The sequence below is a fragment of the Juglans regia genome, chromosome 7, assembly GCF_001411555.2.
Source record: "Juglans regia cultivar Chandler chromosome 7, Walnut 2.0, whole genome shotgun sequence".
Lineage (NCBI taxonomy): Eukaryota > Viridiplantae > Streptophyta > Magnoliopsida > Fagales > Juglandaceae > Juglans > Juglans regia.
In genome coordinates this window covers 48,645,165-48,670,179 of record NC_049907.1, presented here as the reverse complement: position 1 = coordinate 48,670,179, position 25,015 = coordinate 48,645,165, and the positions used below count along the sequence as shown (strand labels likewise).

The 25,015-nt window shown below is 38.4% G+C and overlaps 1 protein-coding gene across 4 annotated transcripts; it reads right to left on the bottom strand.

The window, feature by feature from the left end:
• Positions 1-228: 228 nt before the first annotated feature.
• On the bottom strand, positions 229-24,252 carry LOC108992760 (exocyst complex component SEC8-like). Of its 4 annotated transcripts, none has more exons than XM_018967394.2 (28): positions 23,773-24,252; positions 23,536-23,638; positions 23,282-23,422; positions 22,654-22,866; positions 22,106-22,279; positions 21,608-21,712; positions 19,589-19,698; positions 18,963-19,136; positions 18,589-18,766; positions 17,011-17,117; positions 16,122-16,429; positions 15,862-16,019; positions 15,596-15,711; positions 13,367-13,437; positions 13,088-13,218; positions 12,945-12,994; positions 5,952-6,052; positions 4,573-4,685; positions 4,215-4,322; positions 3,173-3,370; positions 2,888-2,973; positions 2,553-2,739; positions 2,347-2,424; positions 2,119-2,220; positions 1,909-1,983; positions 946-1,041; positions 819-868; positions 229-732 (listed from the first exon to the last, which is right to left on the bottom strand). In XM_018967394.2, the coding sequence occupies exons 3-28, from the start codon at positions 23,321-23,323 to the stop codon at positions 645-647; spliced, it is 3,219 nt and encodes a 1,072-aa protein (XP_018822939.2). In that variant the 5' UTR covers positions 23,324-23,422; positions 23,536-23,638; positions 23,773-24,252; the 3' UTR covers positions 229-644. The 4 variants fall into 4 exon arrangements, with proteins under 4 accessions (XP_018822939.2, XP_035547635.1, XP_035547636.1 ...); XM_035691742.1 differs by having other exon boundaries at positions 23,282-23,386; XM_035691743.1 differs by having other exon boundaries at positions 23,282-23,638; positions 23,773-23,829; positions 24,068-24,252.
• Positions 24,253-25,015: the final 763 nt, after the last annotated feature.

Genomic DNA, 25,015 nt, shown 5'->3' with positions numbered 1-25,015 from the left:
TCGAACTACGAAAGCGAAAGGTCGATACCCAGTACAAGTAATATATGGTAAGAGGAGCCCGTCTGGAATCCCACATGCCAAGAACGTTACAAATTTGAAACGTGCTGATTTTGAACTCGTGAAAACAAGTTCGTTTATGCATCTCTGTATTTCTAAGCTGAAATGATGAGATTATAATTATCTACGGGGAACAGGGTTGTTTAGTTTGGAAGTACTGATAAACAGGGATCTGGAAGTCTTTTGTGAAAATTATTTTGAATGATTTACAAATAATAATACTCAGCATCGCAAATATACATCGAGTTTTCTGTTTGTTCTCAGGATTTGCTGAATTGAAACTTCGTAAAGCCCAAAAGGAAAACATAAAACGCCCAAAATTGATACTACCCATGAACAAATTACAATGACAAAAGCAACGGTAACAGTCTCACCAGAATAATATGTCACAAACTAAACCACGGTATGGCACATGCTGAGTGGTGACTTCCATGGAAGTGGCATCTACATCCGATTGCAGCATCAGCCTTTCCTAAGAAAAAACAATCTCACACGCATTCGAGCAACACACTACGTCTAGAAGACTAGAACAAAGAACCTTACAACTTGATATGCGACAATTCAATCTAAATCCAGAACTGGTAAAGCTAATGGGATAAAATCTCTGACACACGATCCTGTGCATCAGCAGGAATATCTCTTCCAGGGACCTGGACCTTTAGAAGATTCATGTACCTGTCAAAGTTACGTGTTACGTTATTCGCCAACTACAAAATGTATTCAAACTAAGAGAAATCACTAAGACAGTCATATTAACTCACTCTGCATCTGTAAAAATGTTCTCATGCTCCACAATGAAGGCTAACAAGGCCTGTAAACAAGAATAGCAACACTGATCACTGGTGCCAACACAAGTTTAAACAACAAACTCTAAAGTTCATGACTTGCCTCAAATGGCATGTTTAGAAGTTCGTAGTAAGTACGGACACGGTCCAATCTCTGTTGTACAGCTTCGCTGTTAATCAATGGGATAGCTGCCAGGGCCTGTAGTGCCAATAAACACAATGTAGAAGGCAGTATTGTATCATAAAATCAAAATAAAAACCAGCAAGCCCCATTTCCACGATTGGGGGGTTGGTCTTAATGGATCGAAGTATATGACCACCCTAGTTCTAAAGATATTTGCCATTTGCTCTCAGCTTAATGTCGACCTTTTATATAATGACACCCAAATGTAGGAAGGCCAACCCCTAAGAGCCTTTGCCCTCTGCAATTGGGAGGTAAGAACCTGTCCCATTTGTTATGCAGTTCAACTCAATACAACCATTTTGACATAGGAAATTGCATTGCCCATGCATTAGTCCACTGGAGAGGATCAAATCTTATTCATCATACTGCTAAAATCTAAACATGAATGAAAACTAGCATAAACAAGAAAGGAGAATAGTTGACACCTTCACATGTCACATGTTGGACATCAAGACACATATTCCATTTTTTTTTTTTTTTTACATCAAGCACATGGAGGATGATATAACTTTATAGGTAATTCAATCATTTAGGGACAACTATAGTCACTCAAAAAAGCTTCATTTCCACCTGAAAAAAAAAAAGGAAATATGAAGCCTGAGGGTAAAACCTTTGAATTTGCTAGGAATGCAAATCACATTCCCTTTAGTGAATTTGCATCTGCAAGGACAAGGACGTTTTAATGAGGGATTGACAGATTAAGGCTCAACTGAAGGATTGAGGAAGAGCTAGCTTAAGATAACGGCTGAACTAAAATCACTCATTGTATAAGAGCATTTATTCTTATTTTACTGGAACAAATAAAAATCTGATAAATGCTTGCTTCCATCACTCAAATCAATTTGAAGGAATGGAGACAATTAGTGTGAACAAAGATCATACCTGTTCTAGTGCTATTGAATTCCGGCATATCTGTTGAACCCCAAAAAGGTTGATGGATTTCATATCAGCCAAAGCCTAATCAGACATTGCAGTTTCTCGTTAGCAGTGAATGAGTGACCTAAAAATTGCTTGGGACTGCAACTTGAAATATTAACATATTGAATTCAGAGAGAACACTAAAATATAACCCAAAACCACGGAGAGGTGAACCTTGATAGATGAATTCGTCGCAACACTACAAATTCCACCAAATATGTAATTCCGCTTTGGACTCGCAATAAAAGGTGCCATCGCCTCGTCCCTACGTGTTATCTATGGGTACAAAAGAGGAAAGACAACTAAGATTTATCTCCAAGAGGATATGATACACACGGCGATTTCAAATGAAGGAGGCTTAGATTTCTATTGTACACATCGATAAAAGCTAAAAATACTGACCTGAGCAGTGAGTGAAATAATAAAGTCATCTGGCTCTTCAGCATCTAGGTCCTCCAAATATTCCCTATTTGTCATTTCCTGTTTAAATCATAATGTTCAGTGAGCTGAAGTATTTTTCATTGCTCTATGTTTCACTTTCAACACCTTTATCTTGTCTGTATTCCACTTGAGATAAAGGATATATAAATTGCAAGATTTTTACAAACCTGCATATGGAAAATCGTCTCCAACTGCATCTCCACACGTAATACCTTGAGGCAATCTATTGCTAATTTCCTGTACTCATCAGCAAATGATGCCAGATCCCTAGTAGGTGCACTGCTTGTTCGAGTATGACGGTGCTTGGGATTATCCTCTCCTTTATTGGATACTCTTGAGTTTAATTGTCCAAGCCTACACATAGCATGAAAATTGTGTTTCATTAAGAACTTCCAGAAAGCAAAAAGATTAGAGAAGAAAATTCCCTATTTTCCTATATGCAATCATTTTCATGCCAGTGAGGCATCATAATTTAGGACCGTGACAATATGAGAAAACTTGCCTTTCAATTGAGTCTGCAACATACTCCAATGAATCACTAAGGGATGCTAGCAAAATGAGTTTGTTATCATCACGAATTAGATTCTCCTGCACAATAGAAAATGAAAGAACAAACATCAACACATAATCCTCATATCTATGATCATCTCTTCAATGCAGTGAGGACCCATAATCAGCAAGATTATGGGCCGCTATAATATTTTAACAGAAATAATCTAACAGCACTTTATTGGCGGGAAATTAATAGCCCCAAAAGGAAGAACATTAGTAGTTGTAATGGAGGGACCTGCTTAATGGGCCGCAAAGCCAACAATGAATCGCTCAGTTCTAGTTCAACCTCAACACTTTCAGCATCAGAGGCATTGTTGTCAATCTTTGACAACCCAAGTTGATTTGGTAAACAAGAACTTGCTGGATCAAGTCGCATCAATTTCTCAATATCATACCTCCCAATGAGCATATAACTCTGCTTCTCAAGCACTGCCTGAAATATTATGAAAAAAAGCTTTTGATAAGAAACAAAGTTATTTTTTAACATTCCCAAATGGAGTGCTCAGTGGGCGTACCTAGGGTCCTAGAAGTTAAAATTATAATGACTGGAAATGTGATTCCAGGACAAGTAATCATGGCAACATTTGCTGTGCAGCAGATACAAGCCATCTCTTCAAAAGGTTTTATTACAGAAACTAATTAAAGATCAATAACTTATGTTGATTTTCCAACGTAATATAGCAGAAGTAATGAATTTGGGCAGGTGTATGGTTACCTAAATGTGTATTTGTTTCCTTATGTGGTAGTGTACTTGCATTACTGGCAAGCAAAAAAAATATAGGGGATAGAAAAAGGATAAAATGTGAATATTGAAGCAATGGGAACTTGCAATGAAAAATGATCTAAAGTTAAATCAAATTCATATAATGGAACCAATCAGCTAATCACAAATACTAAATAGAAATCAGATTGGTTTGGTGATTAGAAGATCTGGTGGTGGAATAATAAGCTTTATTAAAGGAAATTATAAAATTGCTTTGGAATCTCATATCATAAGGCAAAATTACAAAGATGTAAAAAAGGTTTTGCAGGAGATTTGTAAAAAAGAAAAAAGAAAGGATACAAACGATGGTTAATGCTAAATATTTTCAAATATTACTATCTACTACAGTTAAAATCATGAGGCATAAAGCCCCGAGAATTTAACTAATTATGAGCTGGCAAAAAAAAATCAAGGATGCACAAGGAAAAAACTAGCGGAGAAAGAAAAATATAACAGAAAAATGATGATAGCAATTATGTGCCAAGTCAAAAGGAGTGAAGAGAAAACTCCTTGCCTCCATGTATGAAGTACGACATCTTTCATATGCACGCTCAAGGAAAGTCTGCACATACTTCACAAGGTCACCGGCAAATTTAGGCATTGCTTGAGCCCATCCAAGCACCTAGAGTAAGTTATATGAGTGTCAATTAGGCAGTTAAAATACCACAATAAATACCCTCAAAATAATTGACAGGAACTGTTTATTTTATAAGTGATTTATAGAAACCGTTAAGACATATATTCAGACTAGAGGCTCTACAGCGTCCAAACCCTGTGAATCCAGTGGGATTGTTTGCAAAGTTTTTTTTTTTTTTTTTTTTTGGGGGGGGGGGGGGGTGGTCTTGTAATGTGGGAAAAACAAGTTTACTTGCCTCTTTTGCCAAGAAATCGATAGCCAAAAGCCCTTGTAAGACCGGTCTACCCTTCTCAACCAATGGAGTATAAGTAGCAGCAGTATGTGCCCTCGGCCGAAATGCAGCTGGACCTATAAGATTACTCACAGAAATAAGGTCACTTTTTTGTGCAGAACAAAGACAACCAAGAGACTAATATGCACGGGTCCCAGGTACATAGGCATCATCAAACAATATCTCAATGAGTCATCCAACTATCCTGTGTACTTTGCATGCGGCACGGATGTAAGTGAAAGGGAAAAAAATCTTCTTTGTACGATCAAATAATGTGAAGTTGTTTCATTCCTTCCCCAAGTTCTGTGCCTTCAAATATTAAAAACAACGTGAACATGCTGTGTTGCATTATAGCCTTTTACGGCTGTAGGCTATCTCCAGAAAGCATTTTTTATTAGTTTTTTTAATAAGTTAGACTTTATTGATGATCGATAGAGGTAGTGACGAGTACATGTGGCATATACACGAGAAACACCTACCAAGAATAAGAAAAAAGAGCAAAGAAACCTTAAAACTAGAAAATAGAATAGCTAAAATGAGCAATTATCAAATGGCAAAGGGTTTTGAAAAAGAGATCTTTAAGGTCCGGCCACTGTCATAAAAAAGGAAATTTATTAATGATAGAAAATAGCATCCTAACACAGGAGACTATAAAATAGACTTTTTACTGACAGCAGAATCTCAATAGGTGAGGAGTCTATAGGTCACCTACTTCTTCAATGTTATACAGCCAACAGATTGTAGTCTTCAGAAATTGGTTTATGTCTACATCTGTGCTTTTGTTTAATCAAGAGAGAAGTGGCAACAAAGAGTAGTGCTACATATACGGACACCATTATTCGTATTGAGTAACGGCCCCATTTTATCAGTTTTTTTCTTTTTTAGCTCTAATTTCGAATTCCAACTTTCAAAATTTTCACCATTTCAATAGCTGACACGTCGGCACGTATGGTTATGTGAGTAAAGTTGCAAGTATAGATAGCATTTTCGTTCTTGTAAAACATGCGTTACTTTTCCCTTTTTAAAAATAAATAATTTGCTTATAAAAAGAAAATTCTTTCAAGGTCAAAGTGGCAACTTATTTCTGTATGTAGCACACACACACGAGTGCAAGTATGAGAAGAATTAGCAGCACTTAGATGAACCTTGGAAATTGATATCATGACCTCATAACGCATTTTGAATAGATGAAGTTAGAGCCTTGAGGTACAATGAGTTAAAAAAATTTGGTGCGTAGTTTCAGGAACTCAACCCACCAAAAAATAAAAGAAGAGCCAATGCATTTTATCAGCTCTCAACCATAGGGTTAAAAAAAGACAATTAAGATAGTTCAGAGAACTTGCTTGATATAGCTTGCTGTACGCTTTTTCGGTAGTCTACAAACATAGTTGGTAAAAAGTGGTCCTTCACGAAGTTTTCCACAAATGAAAGCAATCCATCATTCCTGCAGTTTTTAGAAAGATTGGAATTCAATGCATATTGATACCAGGTGAATAAAGAGGAATCACAACACTGAATTTACAGTGTTTACTAGGGATGGCAATTCGTGTTTGTAGCTCGTGTCAATTCATGGACATTCGACTATATGGGTCAACCGAACATGACCCATTAAGCTAAACGGGTCAGACCTTCAAACCCTAACACGACCCATTTATATAACGGGTCGTGTCGTGTCACCCGTTTTGACCCATTTAATAATTAATTAAAAATTGGTCAACACAATACGACTCATTCAACCTGTTTCACGTAAATGGATTGAACTAACCGCATAACCCATTTGATATGATTAACATAATTTCACATAAACTTTAAAATCTATATTTATTAGTTGCCACAGTATCTATAAAAAAAATAAGACTACCTACTAACAAAAAATATCAATACTTTTCAGATTTTAACTTCTAATAAAATCAATATTACAAACCAAACGATAAATATGAGCACAGACCTAGAATTACAATCTCAACAATAAAAACATAAGCATATTGAGAAATATTAATATTACAACCCAACCATAATAAAATTGTAATTTTGAGGTGATGATGGAAAACCTCTTATTTTCTCCGCTGTATTTGGGTGGTCTGTGATGGCGCGTCTTGAGTTTTCTGGGTGCTGGTGTGTTTTCAAAATGGTGCTTTCAAAAGATATTGTAATAGAATCAAAACCTTTTTCATTTGTGAAGGAGGGGGATCAACTGGTTATTACAGAAAGAAGCTAGAGGGTGGTGTCAAGGGTGGCTCTGGGCCCTCCAATAGTGCAATGGTTGGCTATGGCCATGGAAGCTTGCATGAAGGATGAAAAAAGAGACTATTTCACCACAGTCAGGGAAGGTAGCCGCAGCTTTATTGCGCAACGTTGTTCGAATGCTCAAGGTCGTTACATTGCAGTGGTGGAATACGGTGGTGGTGGTAGGAGGAACTTTATTTTTGTTCTTGAGGAGGACGGCAGAGGGTGGAAGAGGATGGGGGAGGCTCTGTGGGAATTTATTCATGATGGGAAGTCCACTCACAATGAAGGAACTCTGAAGAGATCAAAGGAGTTAAAGGCTCAACCGCAGCATCGCTTCTATAGGGAGGCAATGATGGTGGAGCAACCCCGTGATCTGTGTATAAGGGACATCAACATGGTAGGGCAAAGTGGTATTGTTGCAAAGCAAGGTATGGGACACGGCTCTGATAGAGAGCCTCACCCAGTACAATGCAGGGTGGTGGTGGCAGACCCTTGGGTGTCGTGGCAGGAGGAGAGGTACTCACCTCTCTTCTGGACGTAAAGTCTCAACTGAATTCACTACAATCCAAAGTGGATTGGCTTATAAGCGTGGAGATGGGCTCGGCAAGAAATGGGCCTAGCATGGGTCTGTCTGTGGGAGCTGACCCACTTAACAAGGGTCTTGGCCCGTTACCTCAAGGCTCCAGCCATTTGGGCAACTCAAGGCCCCAACCAACTGGGCTTGAGCCCGATTGCGTTACCCAGTATCACGCGGGCTTCAGTAACAACTGTGGGGCAAGGCCTCACACAATTGGGCCCAAGCCCAAGCCCCCTAACCCAAAATCTCAGCCCATTTGAAGGATACATAATGGAGGTCCTCGCCGGCCCACCAACAACGGCAATCTCGCACCCTTGCCAGAGAAACCTGCGGATGCATGGTGGCTTGAGGTGGGACCATCGATGGTGGCCCAGAAAACGCCGTCGATGGTGGTGGATATGCTGGCGTTGCTGCAAAACGAGGAAACGAAGGAGATCTTGCCTTCGAAAGCCCCATCCCCAATCCAGTGTGGCCAGAACTGCCAATAGGCACACTGGAACCTCTACATTCTCCAGCGGAGGCCTTATTTCATCCTGAGGAGCATCTCAAGATGCTGTCGGAAGGAGAAGGCGAGATAAGCATGGAGCTCAATGAGGAAGGTAACGTGGGGCTATCTCAGATGCTTTACCATGGTGGAAGCGAAGTGGTGATGGTTCTTGATACACTATTAACAACTCCATTCTCTGGCAATGATGTGGAGATCAATGAGGGTATTGAGGTCAAATGGGAGGGAAAAAATCTGTTTGGTGGGGAGGAGAAGGGGATGTCTTCAAATGCACAGTGGGCTTCGAGAGATGGGGAGCCTTTTCCTCTGAACTGTGAGTTATCATATGAGTTCAATGTGTCTGACTGGGTGCTTCGAAAGGTAAAGGAAACTCAACATTGTGTGAGAATGGAGTGTGCGGAGTTTGTGGAATAGTTTATGGATCTTCTCACCGCCATTGAGGTGTCACTCTCAGTCTAAAAAATCTGAGACCAAGAAACAAAAGGAGCTTAAGAGACTCAAATGGTCCTTGAACTATGAGGGCAACTCAAGCCGCGATAGATCCAAAAGGAAGGGGATTATATATCCTTTATGAAGCCGAAAATCGTCTACAATCGTGGGTTGAATGAGGCAAATAAGCGTCTTCGCATAAAAAACTTGCTTAGGGTATGGAGGGCTAACATAGTTTGTTTACAAGAAACAAAGCTGAAATAAGTGTCTAGAAAAGTAGTGCGAAGTGTTTGGAGCTGTCCTTATGCACATTAGGTTTATTTGCCTTTGAATGGGGCTTCGGGTGGAATCTTAGTGATGTGGGATAGAAGGGTGGTGGATAAAATGGAGGATTTTGTATGGGAGTACACAGTGGCCTGTTCTTTTAAAGTTGTGGAAGATAATTTTTTGTGGGCCTTTGCAAGTGTATACAGGCCGAATGTTGACAATATCATAAGATTATTATGGGAAGAACTTATTGCATTACATAGTAGGTGGGACCTCCCTTGGTGCATAGGAAGAGATTTTAACGTCATAAGGTTCCCTAGTGAAAGATTCGGAGACAGCCGGTTGCGCCCAGCAATGACAGATTTGTCAGCATGTATTTTTTACTTGAACCTGGCGGATCTTCCCCTCATAGGGGGCTCATTCACTTGGTCCAATAATCAGACGTGATATCGACTAGACAAATTCCTAATCTCGCTGGATTGGGAAATCCATTACCCGAATGTGTGTCAGAAGAGGTTGTCTCGCCTTTGCTAGGATCACTTTCCCATCATGTTGGATGGTGGTGGTATTCGAGGCGGGCGTCAATATTTTAAGTTTGAAAATATGTGGCTTAAGAGTGAAGGCTTTGTGGATAGGGTAAGAAATTGGTCGTCATCTTATCAGTTTCATGGTACTCTCTCCTATATACTTGCAGGTAAACTAAAAGCTTTAAAGAATGATTTAAAACTTTGGAACTTCCAATCATTTGGTGACATAAGGGAGCGCAAAAATCATTAGTGGAGGAATTACAAGGTTTTGAGAGGATACTTAAGGATAGATCTCTCGCCCCTGAAGAAATAGTGCGAAAGACAGAGTTGGCATCAAAGTTGGAGAAAGTTTTTTCTCTAGAAGAGATCTCTTAGCGTCAAAAATCAAGAGCATTATGGTTAAAGAAAGGAGACCGATTTACAAAATTTTTCCACAAGGTGGCCAATTCTCATAGGAGATACAATACCATTGAGATGCTGAATATTAATAGTATAGACTGCAGGGAGGCTCCTATGATCCGGGACCACGTGGTGGATTTCTATAAACAGTTGTTTACAAAACGAGAGGGGTGGAGGCCAAAACCTGATGGACTTGCTTTCGACTCTATTGAACCACAGACAACGTATTGGTTGGAGAGATCTTTCGAGGAGGGGGAGATCTTTGATGTGATAAGAGGAATGGCTTATGACAAAGCACCAAGTCCAGACGGTTTCTCGATGGGTTTCTTCCAAACATGTTGGGAAGTAGTGAATGAGGATATAATGAACGTGTTTCAGGAATTGTTTTCAACTGGGAAGTTTGAGAAAAGCCTAAATACTACTTTTATTGCTTTGATCCCAAAGAAAAGCGGAGCTTCGGAGGTGAAAGATTATTAGCCTCATAAATGGGATATAAAAAATTATTTCAAAGGTGCTTGCAAACAGGTTAGGGGAGGCTTTAGGCAAGATAATCACAAAGCCGCAAAATGCATTTGTAAGGGGTCGTCAAATTATGGATTCAGTCCTTATAGCCAATGAATGTCTAGATAGAAAAGATTAAAGTCTGGGACTGTAGAGAGTATTTGTAAGCTAGACATGGAAAAGGCATACAATCATGTAAATTTTTTTTTTATGTCGGGGAACCTCTCCAATATAAATCCCGGTCCCACCCCTACAGAGTAAACCCCAGCCCGTGCCCGGTGCCCTGCACCCTCAGAAGTTTCCCTACACGGAACTGGTTAAATCGCTGGCTTTTCATCAGGGGGTGTGGCCCCAAATGATTGTTTGCACCCATAAGGTGTTGAACCTTGGACCTTGAAGGGAGTGATACCCCCAAGACCAGGGTCTTCACCACTTGGGCCAACCCCTTGGAGTTCATACGATCATGTAAAGTGAGACTTCCTTCTCTTTTTGTTGGAAAGATGTGGATTTTGGGAGAGATGGTGTACGTGGATTAGATGGTGCATCTCAATAGCAAAGTTCTCAGTTCTGATTAATGGCAGCTCAGCTGGTTTCTTCTGCGTTGGATGCTATTGGCCATGGTTAGAAATGGTTTTGTGGCTGGATTTTCAGTAGGTGACCCCAATAGGGGTTGTATATCTATTTCTCATATTTTATTTGCAGATCACACGTTAATTTTCTGCGAGGCAAATCAAAACTAACTCAGGGCACTGAAGGCACTCTTATTATGCTTCGAAGCAGTGTCAGGCTTGAGAGTGAACTTTGATAAATCAGAGTTAGTGTCGGTTGGGAATGTCAGCAACACTCGACATTTGGCTAGTACACTTGGGATTGCCACTGGGGGCAGCCTCACGGGCTTTTTCTATTTGGGATTCAATTATCGAGAAGATAGAACGAAGATTGATAGGGTGGAAGAGATGTTACTCGCTGGAAGGAGGACGGGTGACTCTAATCAAGAGTACTCTTTCTAACTTACCAACTTATTTTCTGTCTAAATTTCCAATTCCAGCTTATGTGGCAAAAAGGATTGAAAAACTCCATTGTGATTTCTTATGGAGCGGGATGGGGGACAAAGTCAAGTTCCATTTAGTCAGTTGGGACAAGGTGTGCAGGCCAATTTCTTCTGGTGGATTGGGGATAAAAAAAATATGAGAACTTTCAATAGGGCCTTACTTGGAAAGTGGCTATGGAGATATAGTATGGAACCAGAAGTCCTATGAAAATTGGTGGTTGATTGCAAACATGGAAGTATGTGGAGGGGATGGTGTATTAGAGAGGTGAACGGGGCCTATGGAGTGGGGATTTGGAAGCACATTAGACGTGGGTGGGGGGTGTTTACTCGCCATGCCAAATTTGTGTTGGGTGCGGGCACTCGGATAAAATTTTGGAGGGACCTATGGTGTGGGGAGGAGGCTCTAAAAGACTCATTTCCATCCGTCTTCTGGTTGGCACTTGACCAAGAAGTTTCAATGGCGGACCTCATGGATCGATCAGAGGACCAAGTCCAATGGAACGTCACCTTCAATAAAGCAGCCCAAGAATGGGAAGTAGACAGCTTTAAGGCTTTCTTCAGCCTAGTGCATTCCGTGAAGCTGAATGGAATGCGAGACGATAAGTTGTGGTGGACATCTGCAGGTAGAGAGCATTCTCGGTTCAATCCTATTATAAATCCCTTACTCATTTAACGAATACTCTTCCCATGGAGGAATGAGCCCCAAAAAAAAAAAAAAATACTTTTCTTCACTTGGACAGCTACTCTAGCCAAGATTCTGACAAATGATAATCTGAAGAAGCATCGGGTCATTATCTTAGATTAGTGTTATATGTGCAAGAAAGCCAGCGAGTCAGTGGATCATCTCTTGCTACATTGTGAGGTAGCTAGAGCATTGTAGATCGAAGTGTTCAGCCGAATAGAGTTAAATTGGGTAATGTCTGCCACAGTGGTTGAGTTATTGGCCAGCTAGACATTTTTGTGAGGTGCTATACAAATCAAAGCCGTGTGGAAAATGGTCCCTATCTGCATTATGTGGTGCATATGGCAAGAGCGTAACAATCAAACATTTGAAGAAAAGGAGCGGACTCTAGAGGAGCTTCGATCTTTATTTTTCCGTACTCTATTTCTTTGGGCCATAGCTATACATTTTAATGGCCTTAATTTACATGATTTTCTTGTTTTCACTTATGCAACCTAGATAGGCCTTTGTCTCTTGTATAACATCTTGTGTACTTGGGCTTTGCCTATTCTTATCAATAATATTGTTTACTTATAAAAAAAAATTGTAATTTTGAATTAAGATTTAAACGGATTATTGCGGGTTGATCTGTTATTAACCTGTTTATTAATCGTGTTCTAACGGGTCAACCCGTTTTGACCCGAACCCGTTTATATCAAACACAAACCCATTAATTTTGTGTTGGGTCCATGAGTCGTGTCACATATTGTCAACCTTAGTGTTTACCCAGCATTGGCTAATTATCAAAACATGCCAACAGACTAAAATGACATAGGTTGATAATTTAGCAGTACGAGAAAGAATAATGATATATATAAGCCCAAAATGCCTCATGCAGGCCTTTTATAAAATTTAAAAAAAAAAAGTTGACCCCACCAAAAGAGTGAAAAATTCAGTTTTTTATGATGGAGCCCACTTTTTTACAAAAGGCTTGTGCATTTGGGGCTTGTCCCTAGCATTACTCTATCCAATTTCAGTTAGGCAAGAAATGAGAAAACAGCATGTAACATGAAAAGTGTACCAAAAAACTTATAGGCTTCATAACTACTTGACAGCTCATACAACATGGTGATTCTTTGTATAAGATATAGAACTAAACATGGAAAGATTACAAGAGTTTTGAGCTTTACCCAAGCTGGGCATACTTTGTCGGCAGCATTGAGGCAATCTTATCTGTAAACTGCAGAGACCAAGTGATCAGAAAAGGCCAACTAGAGAACCCACTATGCAAATACATATTTCACAGTGATAGCACATATGTGCAGCCAAAAACCTGAAGCACAGGTCGATATATAGATGCGGCTAGATATATGCCTTGCTCAGGTAAGACTGTTGCAGATCCATAACCTTCTTGCAATACATTCGGACCCCTCCTACTCCATCCTTGGCGAATGAGGTCAACTCCTGGTTAGGAATCACGGATAAGATAAAGGAGATAAGTTTATGGTAATTAAGGACCCACACAAATCAATCCAATCAACTAAAATAGAAACTAAAGCCATATATGCAATGAGAGAATCAACAAAATGCGAGCAATGTATCTTCAGCATACCCTGGTTAGGAATTGATATTGTAGCATCAGTGAAACGAAAAGCAAATGTAAGACCCTCCCCAGGTCGGTCCCTGCAACCCATTAAAACAAAATATACATGATTGTGTGACAAAAAGTGAGAATTGAATGTCTTAAAAGAAAGCGAGAACTCAATGAAACTGATATAATTATATTGAACAAAAGGAACCCAGAATGTAGGAAGCTACTATGAAGTCTATATGAAAAATAATAACATGCAAACATACAAAAACTTTCCTAGATGACAGAAGAATCAAAGGGGAAAAAACTTATATATAGAGCGTACTTGTTCAATACAATCTACCAGCGGATGGCAACCACCTTATGTCTCTCTAGCTTTAATTTACAGGACTTTCTTTCTCTTCTCTTTCGCACATTAGGTGTATTTGTTGTATACCCAGTGTACCTCAATTATTATGCCTTCCCAACTTTTTTTGCTCATTAATAAACTCATCTTACGCATCCCAAAAATAATATATTTCCTAAACTTAGAAATAAACTAAAGTATATTTAGAAATATATAATATAATCAATTGATTGTCCTATAACCACTGTTGTACTCTAGTTTTTCCAAGTATGACTGTATCGTCATATTTGTATTGTCTCACACCAGTGTCCTGTGGTCAGTATCAATGCTTCCAAATACCACAGACAATTCGTATTTTCCTTGAGGAAAATTTTGCTGCCAAGAAGTATCAAAATTTGGAAAGCTACTCCACCATGTCTAATGTGGATGATTTGAAGGGAAAGGAATAGATGAAGCTTAATTTTGTTTTGACCAAGTCCCTTTTCCTTAGATCTTTGAATGATTGGACGAGTGCCTTAGTGTCAATAAACTCCAAAATTATAATCAGGTTTCCTTGAATTGTTATATTTAGATTGTAACTTTGATGAAGTTGTTCTTGTAGACAACAAGTATAGTTGAAATCATCTTCTTCTTTTTTGATAAGTAAAATTGAAATCATCTTCTTATTAATAAACTGATTCCTTATTCCTCAAAAAAAGGGTTGGGTGGTGAATGGCTGTTACCACAACCACAACCACAAACAAACCCAACACCTGTCATTATCTGTACATCACCAAAATGCAGCCTCCAACACCATGACCTGCTCCTCCACCTTTGACATGGTGCTCCTCCCATGCCAGAACAACCCCTCCCAACTCTGGCCTCTTCTAAAAACTTCACACTACCACGAGCCCTGCCCACAATTACCATCACCTCTGACCCCTCTTCCACCAGCACTATTTCGACTAGGAAAGCATGACTACCACATCACTACTATTCCACAAATTTCATAGCAGATCACAAGCACCATTTAGAGCATCTCATTGCAGGAACCAGACAACCACCATCTCAACCATCAGATCACTGTCGTAGCCATCACAACAACCATTGTGTCAACTCTTTCAAATAGATGTTGCACTACTCACTGCGATTGAGGTGGGCCACTCGCTTGAAACCAAATCAAGATTTAAGAAAAGCAGAGAGTTAAAGCGTCTTTCTTGGGTAATCAACTACTACGCTAAGGGAGGTAGTTCAAGTCAAGGGAAGACTAAAGGGAGGGCATTATGAAGCCGTCCTTGTAGAGGGAGTTTAGGGTTAGGGTTGGGGTTGGGGTTGGGGAGGTGTGTTTTGTTCCCATTCGGCCTTGGTGTATTTTGGGCTAGGTGTTTCTTGTATACGCCTAATGTACTTGTTTACTCCTATTGATATTAACATATATAATATTTTTACTTATTAAAAAAAAGGATGTTCACCATCACCAACTACAGCTCCATCCTCACCACCAAGGCTTCAACATCATGCCAATGACATTTCAGGCCTCAGTCTCAGGTACTAAGATATATCATGTCTCACTTGAAACAGTCATTCTCAGTTCCTTTGTATGTTATCCATTTTATTATAAGGCACTTTTTAAATACTTTCTGGCATATCTTTGATACTTCATAGATAGTTTCAAGAACTAAAAACAAAATATCTAATACTTCTTGGAGCACATCAGATGCACCTTGAACGGTAGGATTTGGCCTCTCCCAGTGTACTTCTAAGGCTAGCTTTATCATACTCAGCAAGTACTCAAGGAAGGAGAAATGTTGTGGGGGGGTGTGAGGGAAGTAGCATAAACTAAAACAAATAAACTGAGTTTGATAAAAGTTGAAAAATGATGCAAGGAATGGTAGATATTTGAATATAAATTTAAGGGTACTTGCCTCTTTTCCTTGGAAGGGGCCTTGCTTGCAAGTCTAGCTGTTTGTACTGCAGCATCTGCAGATGCGGCTTCGGGAGTTGCTCGCAGAATCTCACAAATGAGTTGTTGACATTCACTCTTTGGCACATTAAAGAATTAAAAATTAAAAGAATAAGTTGGGAAAGGATCATGCCTGTTTATTACCTTTTTTTTTTTTTTGTGGTTAAATAATCTTCAGACTTACAACCAGCCATTAAAATTTTCAAAAATTTTGAGCAGATAGGTTACCTGCAAAACTGTCAAGGAAAAGATAATGTTGTAGCCCCCAGTAACTTGAGATACTTCAGAATCGGAGTTCCAATCTGTTGGTGTTGACCTTGATGTGTTTGCTTCAATTTGATGAGTGGATTTTGATTCTAGAATCTCTCCAACAATGACATGATTCTCTGAACAAGTAAAATTGAGAAACTTTGTTTCAGCGTTAAAAGGGAAAGTAAAAGATAAGAAAGTACCCACCTATCAAAAAGATAAGAAAGTAGCCATCTCACCAAATATCCGAACAACAGTGTCCAATATTGAATCCAGAAGCTCCCTTGCAGCAGCCTGTGCTTTTCCTGTGGGAGCCATCACGGGTGACACAGGGCTCACTGCCAAAAGAGTCCCAGACAGAGATATCCCGTTCTGACGCTTATGTTTGGGAAACTGGAAGCTTTTTAATTGCCCTTTCATAAAATGAAGACCTGCAGTAGCAGTGCGGTCACCCTGTACAATGCCATACCTTGAAGAATTAACAAGTTCTGCGTGAGCTTTAATCTTGAATGTGATAATCTCATGAATTGTTGGTCGCAATCTTTGGCTGTTTCAAAACAAAATAAGAAAATCTGTCATCATAATGAACATATTGGGAAAAAAAATTAACATAACTTCCAAGAATTTGAAAAGACAAATACACATGGTCAAGGTATTCAGAACTAGTTTTCTATGTATCCAGGACAATTAAAAATCCAAGAAATTTAATCAGCAAATGAATTTGTCCCTATATTCCATGCACATTTAATACAAAGGGTTCCATAAACACAAGGATATTGGCATTAGTAAGTCTCAAGCAATCTATTTATAATATAACTCATATGGTGGGTGATTGTTATTTAGTTGCATATACCACGTTAATGCTTTATAAGATGGAACATTAGATACCAATAAAACATAAACATAAATAGAAAAGTTTGTAAGAATACCAAGAACGAGAAATACCAAGGTCAGAACCAGATCCATTCACCAAAGTAAAGGGGGAGAAAGAAAGATCCAAGAAAATCCTATGTTCTAGAGTGATAAACGAAATAAACAAAAATATTTATGGGGATTCTGTCCAAAACATCTCTGGAGGAAACTAAATTCTTTCAAAACCACGCTTCAACAGAATCAAGGATAACAAACCATATTATAGCACCAGCAGCGGCAACTTTGCCAAGCATGTAGAGGCACTCAACCATAGTTTGCAAATATTTCACATGAAGTGGAGCATCACTCTTCTTTATTGTTTCCTGCAGACAATATAACACCCCAAACTTCAGTCAAGAATATGAGAATGGCAACACAATAAATTGAGAAGCAACTATGGTTTGGGCATTAGAAATTTAAGAATCTTTAATCAGGCGTTACTTGGAAAATGGCTGTGGAGATACCATAAGGAACCTGAGGCTTTATGGAAAATGGTGATTGAGAGTAAGGCCTCGTTTGTTTTCAGAAAACATCTCATCTCATCTCATCTAATCTAATCATTATAACTTTTCCAACTTCTAATACAAAATAAAATAAACAATTCAACTTTTTCAAATCCCAAAACAAAAATAATATTAAAAAATATATTCTAACAATATTTTATTCAACTTTTTAACTTTAATCTCAACTCATCTCATCTCATCTGCGAAAACAAACGAGCCCTAAATATAGAGAATTATGGGGGGATGGTGTACTAATGAAGTGAGTGGGGCATATGGTGTGGGTTTATGGAAACATATAAGAAAAAGGATGGCGGGTCTTTTCCCGGCACACAAGATTTTGTCTTGGAGATGGGACCAGGATCAAATTCTGGTACGATACTTGGAGCGGTAATGGTGCTTTAAAGGATCTATTTCCTGTTCTTTTTAGGGTGGCAAGTGCCAATGATGTCTCTGTGGCGGAAGTTATGGTGATAGTGGGGGAACAAATTCAATGGAACATCAATTTTAGCTCGGAGGCACATGATTGGGAACTGGACAGTTTTGCAGCTTTTTTCAGCTTCTTGTATTCACTCAAACGCAGCAGCCATCAAGCTGATTTATTGTGGTGGATACCTACGGGTAAAGGTTTATTCTCGGTCCGCTCATATTATAAATCTATGTCACAAGACCTTCCAACTCAGTTCCCTTGGAAAAGGATTTGGAGACACAAGGCGCCTCTCAAAGCAGCGTTTTTCGTGTGGACCGCTTCTTTGGGTAAGATCCTCACAACGGATAATTTGAGAAGACAAGGGGTGATCATCAAAGATTGGTGCTGCATGTGTAGGAATGAGGGTGAATCAGTGGACCACCTTCTATTACACTGTGAAGTAGCTCGAGGGATATGGAATGAAGTATTTAGAAGACTAGGCTTGGGTTGGGCTATGCCCGAGTCTGTAGTGGAGATGTTGGCTAGTTGGACAAATCTTAGAGGTAACCAGCAGATCAAGGCTGTATGGAAGATATTGCCTATTTGCGTCATGTGATGTTTATGGCAGGAGCGCAATAAACGGACATTTGAGGACAAAGAAAGAACAATGGAGGAACTAAATGCTTTCTTTTTTAGAACTCTTTGTACTTGGGCCATTGCCGTTAACTTTAATGGCCAAGTTTTCCATGATTTCCTTGTTTCAAATGCTCCTACTTAGCTAGGACATTCTTTGTACTAAACATGGCTTTTGCCTATTCTTTTATTAATATGCTTACACCAATAAATAAATAAATAAATTGAGAAGCAACTATGAGATATTCTTACAAGAAACTCATCTGGAGTGGAATTTGAAAGCCACGGTGGCATTTCACGAGGAAGGGTTTTGGCATCCTTTAGATTACCATCAACACCATTAACCCTAGTTGATGCCATATGCCCATCTGAGGTGGCATCATCGCGTGATTCCAGAGCACCCTCCTCATCATGGCCATCAAAAGATGAACTGAAAGCACATTCAGATGTATACTTACTGGGTAAAATTTGCACACGATTATCATATCAAACATTGCAAAACAAAAAGTATAGATTAAGAAAAAGGAGTACTTCATATGGATTAAGAAAAAGGATGTTAAGGAATTAGCTGAAAAAAGCAGCAGCACAGATAGTTAAACAGTTTAAATAGTAACATCCAATCTTACCCTCCATCAACAGAACCCGACCTATATGATCCATCCACATGAAAACCAATTTGGTTGTCACCTTTCAGTAACCTAGTTCTTCGAGATAGAGGTTGCGAATTATACACAGATAATGCGACTGCTGTGGTCGTTGGCACTTCGTCATCCTTTTCATACATGCTTGAGGCAGCTGAGCTGAAGAATATAATTTTGTTTAGAAGTTAAAGATTTTATTCATAATGGAAACGTAGGCATGGCCAAGTACGCAAGAAGTATACAAGAGGAAACACCCAATTAAAAGAGGAATAAATAGATACCAGGAAATATATTCATTGAAAAAAAAAAGAAGCTTTTAAGAAATAGCTGACATTGTAATTCAGGAAAATTGTGGTCCTAATGATAAAGAATTTTTTTTGGTGATAAGTGTGGTCCTAATGATAAAGAATCAGACTACAAAACCTGAAAACTTCTTCCATTGAAAAAGCCTCCCATCCCAATTACCAACAAAAAAAAAGGGGGAAAATGGAAAAATAAAATGATCAAATATATATACACATTCATCAAACCAGCTTCATGCCCAAATGCTAAAACACCACTCATAAGGTACATGATGATATGAAGTTGGAGCTAAGAAGAAAGGTCAATACCTGTATTCACCTTTGTTGTACAGGTGTGCATGCAAATCCTCCAAAACTTTATAAAAAAGAACTCCTCGCAACTTCGTCAGCTCTGACCGGACATCTTGAAGAGCACCAACCTAAGCCACATAAAACTAAATAATTAAAATGCATACATAACACTTCAAAAGTCCAATCCTTACATTTTCCACTCAATAAGGCACTTGGGAGTATTAGGGGGAGCTATCACCGGGATGGGGAGGCTTTGTGGAGAGTAGTTATCGATTCTAAATTGGGGAGTATTAGAGAGGGCTGGTGTTCCAAGTTAGGGGGGCATATGGTGTGGGGTTGTGGAAAAATATCCGTTCAAGATGGGAGAGGCTTTCCAACTTTTTCAGATTTGAGGTTGGGTGCGTATTTTTGCATGATGTTTCCTGTGGTGCAAGGGCTATTACATGTATCTTTCCCACTCTCTACCGGATTGCAAGTAACAAAGAGGGTTTGGTGGCTGACTTGTTGGTTTGCTCCAATGGCTCTATCCACTGGAATGTTAGTTTTTCGAGAGTGGCTCAAGATTGGGAACTTGGAACTTTTTCTGATTTCTTCGGTTCATTGTATGTTAGGACTTTTAGTAATGTTGTGGAGGACAGGATGATTTGGACTCCTAGTGGGAGTAAAACATTCTCAGTGTGATCCTATTATAAGGCCCTTTCGGGATTTTATAATGATCATTGCTTTCCTTGGAAGAGTATATGGAAATGTAAAGTTTCTCCCAAGATTGCTTTCTTTGCTTGGATTGCGTCCCTTGGGAGAATCCTCACCACCAACAATTTGAGGAAATGAGGTCTCATCATTATGGATCGGTGTTTCTTGTGTAAGAAAAATGAGGAATTTGTGATCATCTAATGTTACATTATGACGTGGCTAGGTTTTTGTGGGATGAGATCTTTAACTGGATTGGTGTGGCATGGGTTATGCCTGGAAATGTAGTGGATATTTTCAAGTGTTGGACAAGTCTTAGGGGTAATGTTTACATCACCAATGCGTGGAATTTGATCCCTCACTGTATTATATGGTGTTTGTGGATGGAGAGAAATGATAGCTGCTTTGAAGACCAAGAATGTTCCTTGGAAGAGTTGAAGACATTCTTTTTTGACACTATTTTCTTTGGCTTCGGTCATTATTTGTAATGAGGATAGCTTTCATAATTTGCTTGTATCCATCACTAATGCTTAGTGATTATTAGGTGTTAGGTGTATTTATGTGTATATTTCCTGTGTAATTGGGCTATGCCTTTTTCTATTAATAAGGTTTTACTTTTTCTTAAAAAAAAGTAATAGAGTAGCATCTACGTGAACAAACAAAACTAAGGGTACGTTTGGGTAGTGAGAAGTGTTGAGAATGTTTGTGAATAGTAGTAAAAAAATAATGAAAAAGTAATAATAAAATATTGAAGAGTAGTAAAAAGTAAGTAAAAAGTAATGAATAGCAGAAAAGAAGGTAAAAAGTAATAATAAAGTAAAGAATAGTAGTGAGTACTTGAGGTACTCTCACTTGCCAAATATACCCTAAGTATTTGGAAGCATTAAAATTTTCAGAGCCCCTAGATAATTCTCTGGGTGATTGGCTTTAAAGACGGGAATAAAATGAGAGGTTTCAGTGTGTGTGAACAATGGGAGAGAATGCAATCTTTGTGGTCGAGATAGTGTTGCCAGATCTTGTAAACATCAAAGCAGCCAGCAGTAAAATCATTAAAAAATATCCTAAAGGTAGAATGAGATACGACAAGATGAATAAAATACTGGATTACAAATATAGTATTGACCTTAACCCCTTAAGTAGTGAGCCGATGACTTGAGGCTTTATTGAAACTTGAAAGACACAATGACTATACTTAATTAGATCACTAGACATCAGATCAGGTATTTAGATGTAACTTAAGAAAAATAAAGTTCCACAAACCCAACCCACCCACCCACCCCAAAACAAATAAAAGATACAATGACCTTACAGAAGGGGGATTACAGGAAAAAAGGCTAGAAAACATACAGTTTGAAGCCCCTCTCGCTCAAGCATCAGAGTTGACTGAACATGCAATTGAACTGCAGCATAAAACTGCTTGTCGGCAATTAGCTTTTCAATACGAGCTGGAACCTGAGCCAAAGTTTCAAGTACAGAACATGGAAATTTTTCAGAATCACCAAAACTGTGAAGTCCAGAAAAATTAAAAGAGAATAATTGTAGTGCTAGTTTATAAATGACAAAGTCATAGTAGAAGAACTTTTTTTCCATTTTCTAAGAAAAGGTTGGAACAACTGAGTAAGGGCACATTATAGCATGCAAAAATGTGTGCATACCAATACATCTACTTATATATACATGTCTAAATCTAGATATGAATAAGAAAGGCAACTATAACTCAAGTGCAAAAAGATCCAAGCACAAAGGTGTAGGCATAGCATTTTAAAGCGTGGGATGGAAATTAGGTGATTGAAAATTTATAAGAATGTGGTATTATCTGAAAGCTGAAAATAGGTATAGACAAACCTTGGCTATGCTCTCAATTTGATCTAAGAGGGAAATTATATGACGCAACGTTACTGACCGATACCATAACTGATGCAATTGCTTATTGCGGGCACTAAGACGCTTCTTTGCCTCGGCTAAATCAGCCTTTAAGACACCTATACTTTCTGTGGATTCGCTGAACAACCTCAGGATCTGCCAAAAGATAAACAAATAGATAAATAACTATTCAGGATGCGAATGAAAATCTAAATTTTATCCTTCCCCAAGGTGCCAGAGGGAATGTGGGATTAAAAATAATCAATTGAAGGGCTCCATCACAATAATACTTCAATAATAAATCTTTACTGTGCCAATTAAATTAGGTTAACAGAATATTCAGAGACCACTAGAAGCCTAAATAAAATTAGATAATACTCCTGAATTATCTATCTGTTCATCACATGAAATCCACAATATGAACAGAAACAGCATCACAAAAAACATGCACAAACACATAGGCAAAATGAAGAAGAACATCAAGAAAAGCGAGCATAAATAACAGTCCAAGATAAAAGCTGTTTGGAAACCTGGGAATAATTTTGAATCGCTTTATTGAAGCCACCATGATAAGCATGCACTACTTCATCCACGACCTCCTCAATCACGTCACTTTGCTCCTTCAAAAGCTCAATTTCACTTTCACGATCTTTCGATGTCAAAATATGGACAACATGAGGTAATGAATCAAAGCGTGCTGCAGCCCAACTCTCGTCTATTCTTGCAAGGTCTTCCCTCAGATACTGCATTTTACCATAACAGAAAACAGGGACAATGAGAAGAAGAAGCAAGCAAATATGCACAGCACAGCTTATATAAATAAGGTTCAACATCACACTTGGTCAGACAGTATCTAGCACATGATCCCTGAATTTCAAAAGAGGACTGCCATGCCAGTTGCTACAACTGTTAAAACGGGACTACTATGCACCATAATCATAGGGATAGTATTAACTTAAATCAAAACTAAAATTATGTCTGTGAAACGTTCACCACTTGACATTAGTGTTCCCAACATCAGTGTTCCCCATAAAAAAGGTTACAGCAATAATCATTTTAATTATTTACTATGTAAGAACAAATTTCACTCAAGTAATTTAATATAGAAGTATGCTGTATGTTCCTGATAAAAACGTTAAACAAAGTAAGCTAACTTACTGATTTTGCAGGAGACACGGGCAAACCATCAAAGATCCCCATCTTAAGTCTTGTGCCTCACAGATGCCGTATAAATGAAGCACAACTCAATTCATCCTGGCAAAGCTTTAATCCCAGGAGGAAGGATAACACTTTCAGACACTTTTTAAGAGAGATGAATATAACATCAATACGCGAAGTTTGTTGCCCTGGTACGCCTGAAGCGCTCAAGAGAGACAACTGAAAACTAGAGTATTGCACATAGAAACACAAACCTGAAACAACCGATAAAGCTACGATTGCGGCTGTATATGTTCGTGTGCGTATACAAGTGTATGTTTGAAGTGGAGAAGTTCCGGTCAGATGAGCTCAACACGGCTGTAGGGAAAATTTGAGTTTAATTTTTTGCATTGTAGAGATTAAATGCTACAGGGAGAATAATACATTTCCCTGTCCTGTCTTTTCTCAAATGTAACCGAACTGAGTGTACAAATTGAGAGAAGTACGGGTACCTCCAGATCTAGTGGGGATAGGACCGAAAACGGATCAATTCCGCGCAATCTTGACGCCTAGAACTTCAAAAGATTAATAGGGCCAGTAGCAAGAGAAAAATATAGAAAGAAAATCTCAAAGCTACTGAAATTTATGTTTCGATTGCGAGACTAATTGACTGGGTTTCAGATTTTTTCGGTTCGTAGATAGATTGAATTGAATCATGATTTAGGGAACGGACAATTATAAAATGAATTAAATAAATAAAGGGAGAGAGATAGCTGGGACCATGAGCCTGGTGGGGTTTTGGATTACCTATGGGTGGGTGGGTTCCGGAGAGGGAGGTGTAGCGAAGGCTGAACTCGGGGGGATGGATCGCTTTTGCTGATCGAACGGAGAAGAAGAAAGTGGAAAACCCGTGGGCCGTGGCTGGAGCTCTCGGCAGATGTGGCTGATGCACTTTTTTATTTTCTGAGCGATGTTCTTTCTTGTTTTCTATTTTATCTTCTGTCTTCTTTTCGCAGAAACATGCTACTCGGTTTTGACGTGTATTTTTCATTCAAATGGTTGTGAATCTTGTCATATAAATTATTTAAAATATACAATATCAACTGCAGTCTCATAGTAATTCCGACGAAATTTCTAGCCGCAACGTCTTTAAATTTTTTTTTTTTTATTTTCATTTAATTAATAAGACAGCGGATATATTAATATCTACCGTATCAATAATATTAATTGATATATACTAGCTATTATTAAATTTAAAATATTAAGATTTATGAATAACAAGATTTTGAGTTAGCCATGGCTATTTATTGTATAAAATAATTTAGAGCATTGGCATCCGATGGAGTAATTTCTAATTGAATTTTTTATAGGAGAAATTATAGTTATAATTATAAGTATGTAAGTATCGCGTAATCATTTTATAAAAAATGAATAGATAATGAACTTACAAGAAAAATTAATTAATTTTTTAATAGTAAACTCTACTATTTTCAAAACGATTATACGACGCTTACATACTTCACGATTATATATAGCATTACTCTTGTTATTAATTTAATTTTTATATTTTCTTAATTTTTGTGTTGTGATCAAATGATTGATAGATAAAGAAAAATATCAAGTAGTTTTTCAATTTTTTCAAACCATTCAATAAAGTGATAAAAATAGTGATAAAGAGAAGACAGTTGTAATAACAGATGAGTAGTGTTATATATATTTACAATTTTATTTACAATACTCATTTTGTTATTTTTT

Coding starts and splice junctions, on each gene's coding strand:
- LOC108992760 (XM_018967394.2), bottom strand. CDS start 23,323: ATGGGGATCTTTGATGGTTTGCCCGTGTCTCCTGCAAAATCA. Junction 3,371..4,214: donor GTCGTACTTCATACATGGAG/GCAAGGAGTTTT, acceptor ATAATATTTCAG/GCAGTGCTTGAGAAGCAGAG. Junction 733..818: donor AACATTTTTACAGATGCAGA/GTGAGTTAATAT, acceptor TAACTTTGACAG/GTACATGAATCTTCTAAAGG.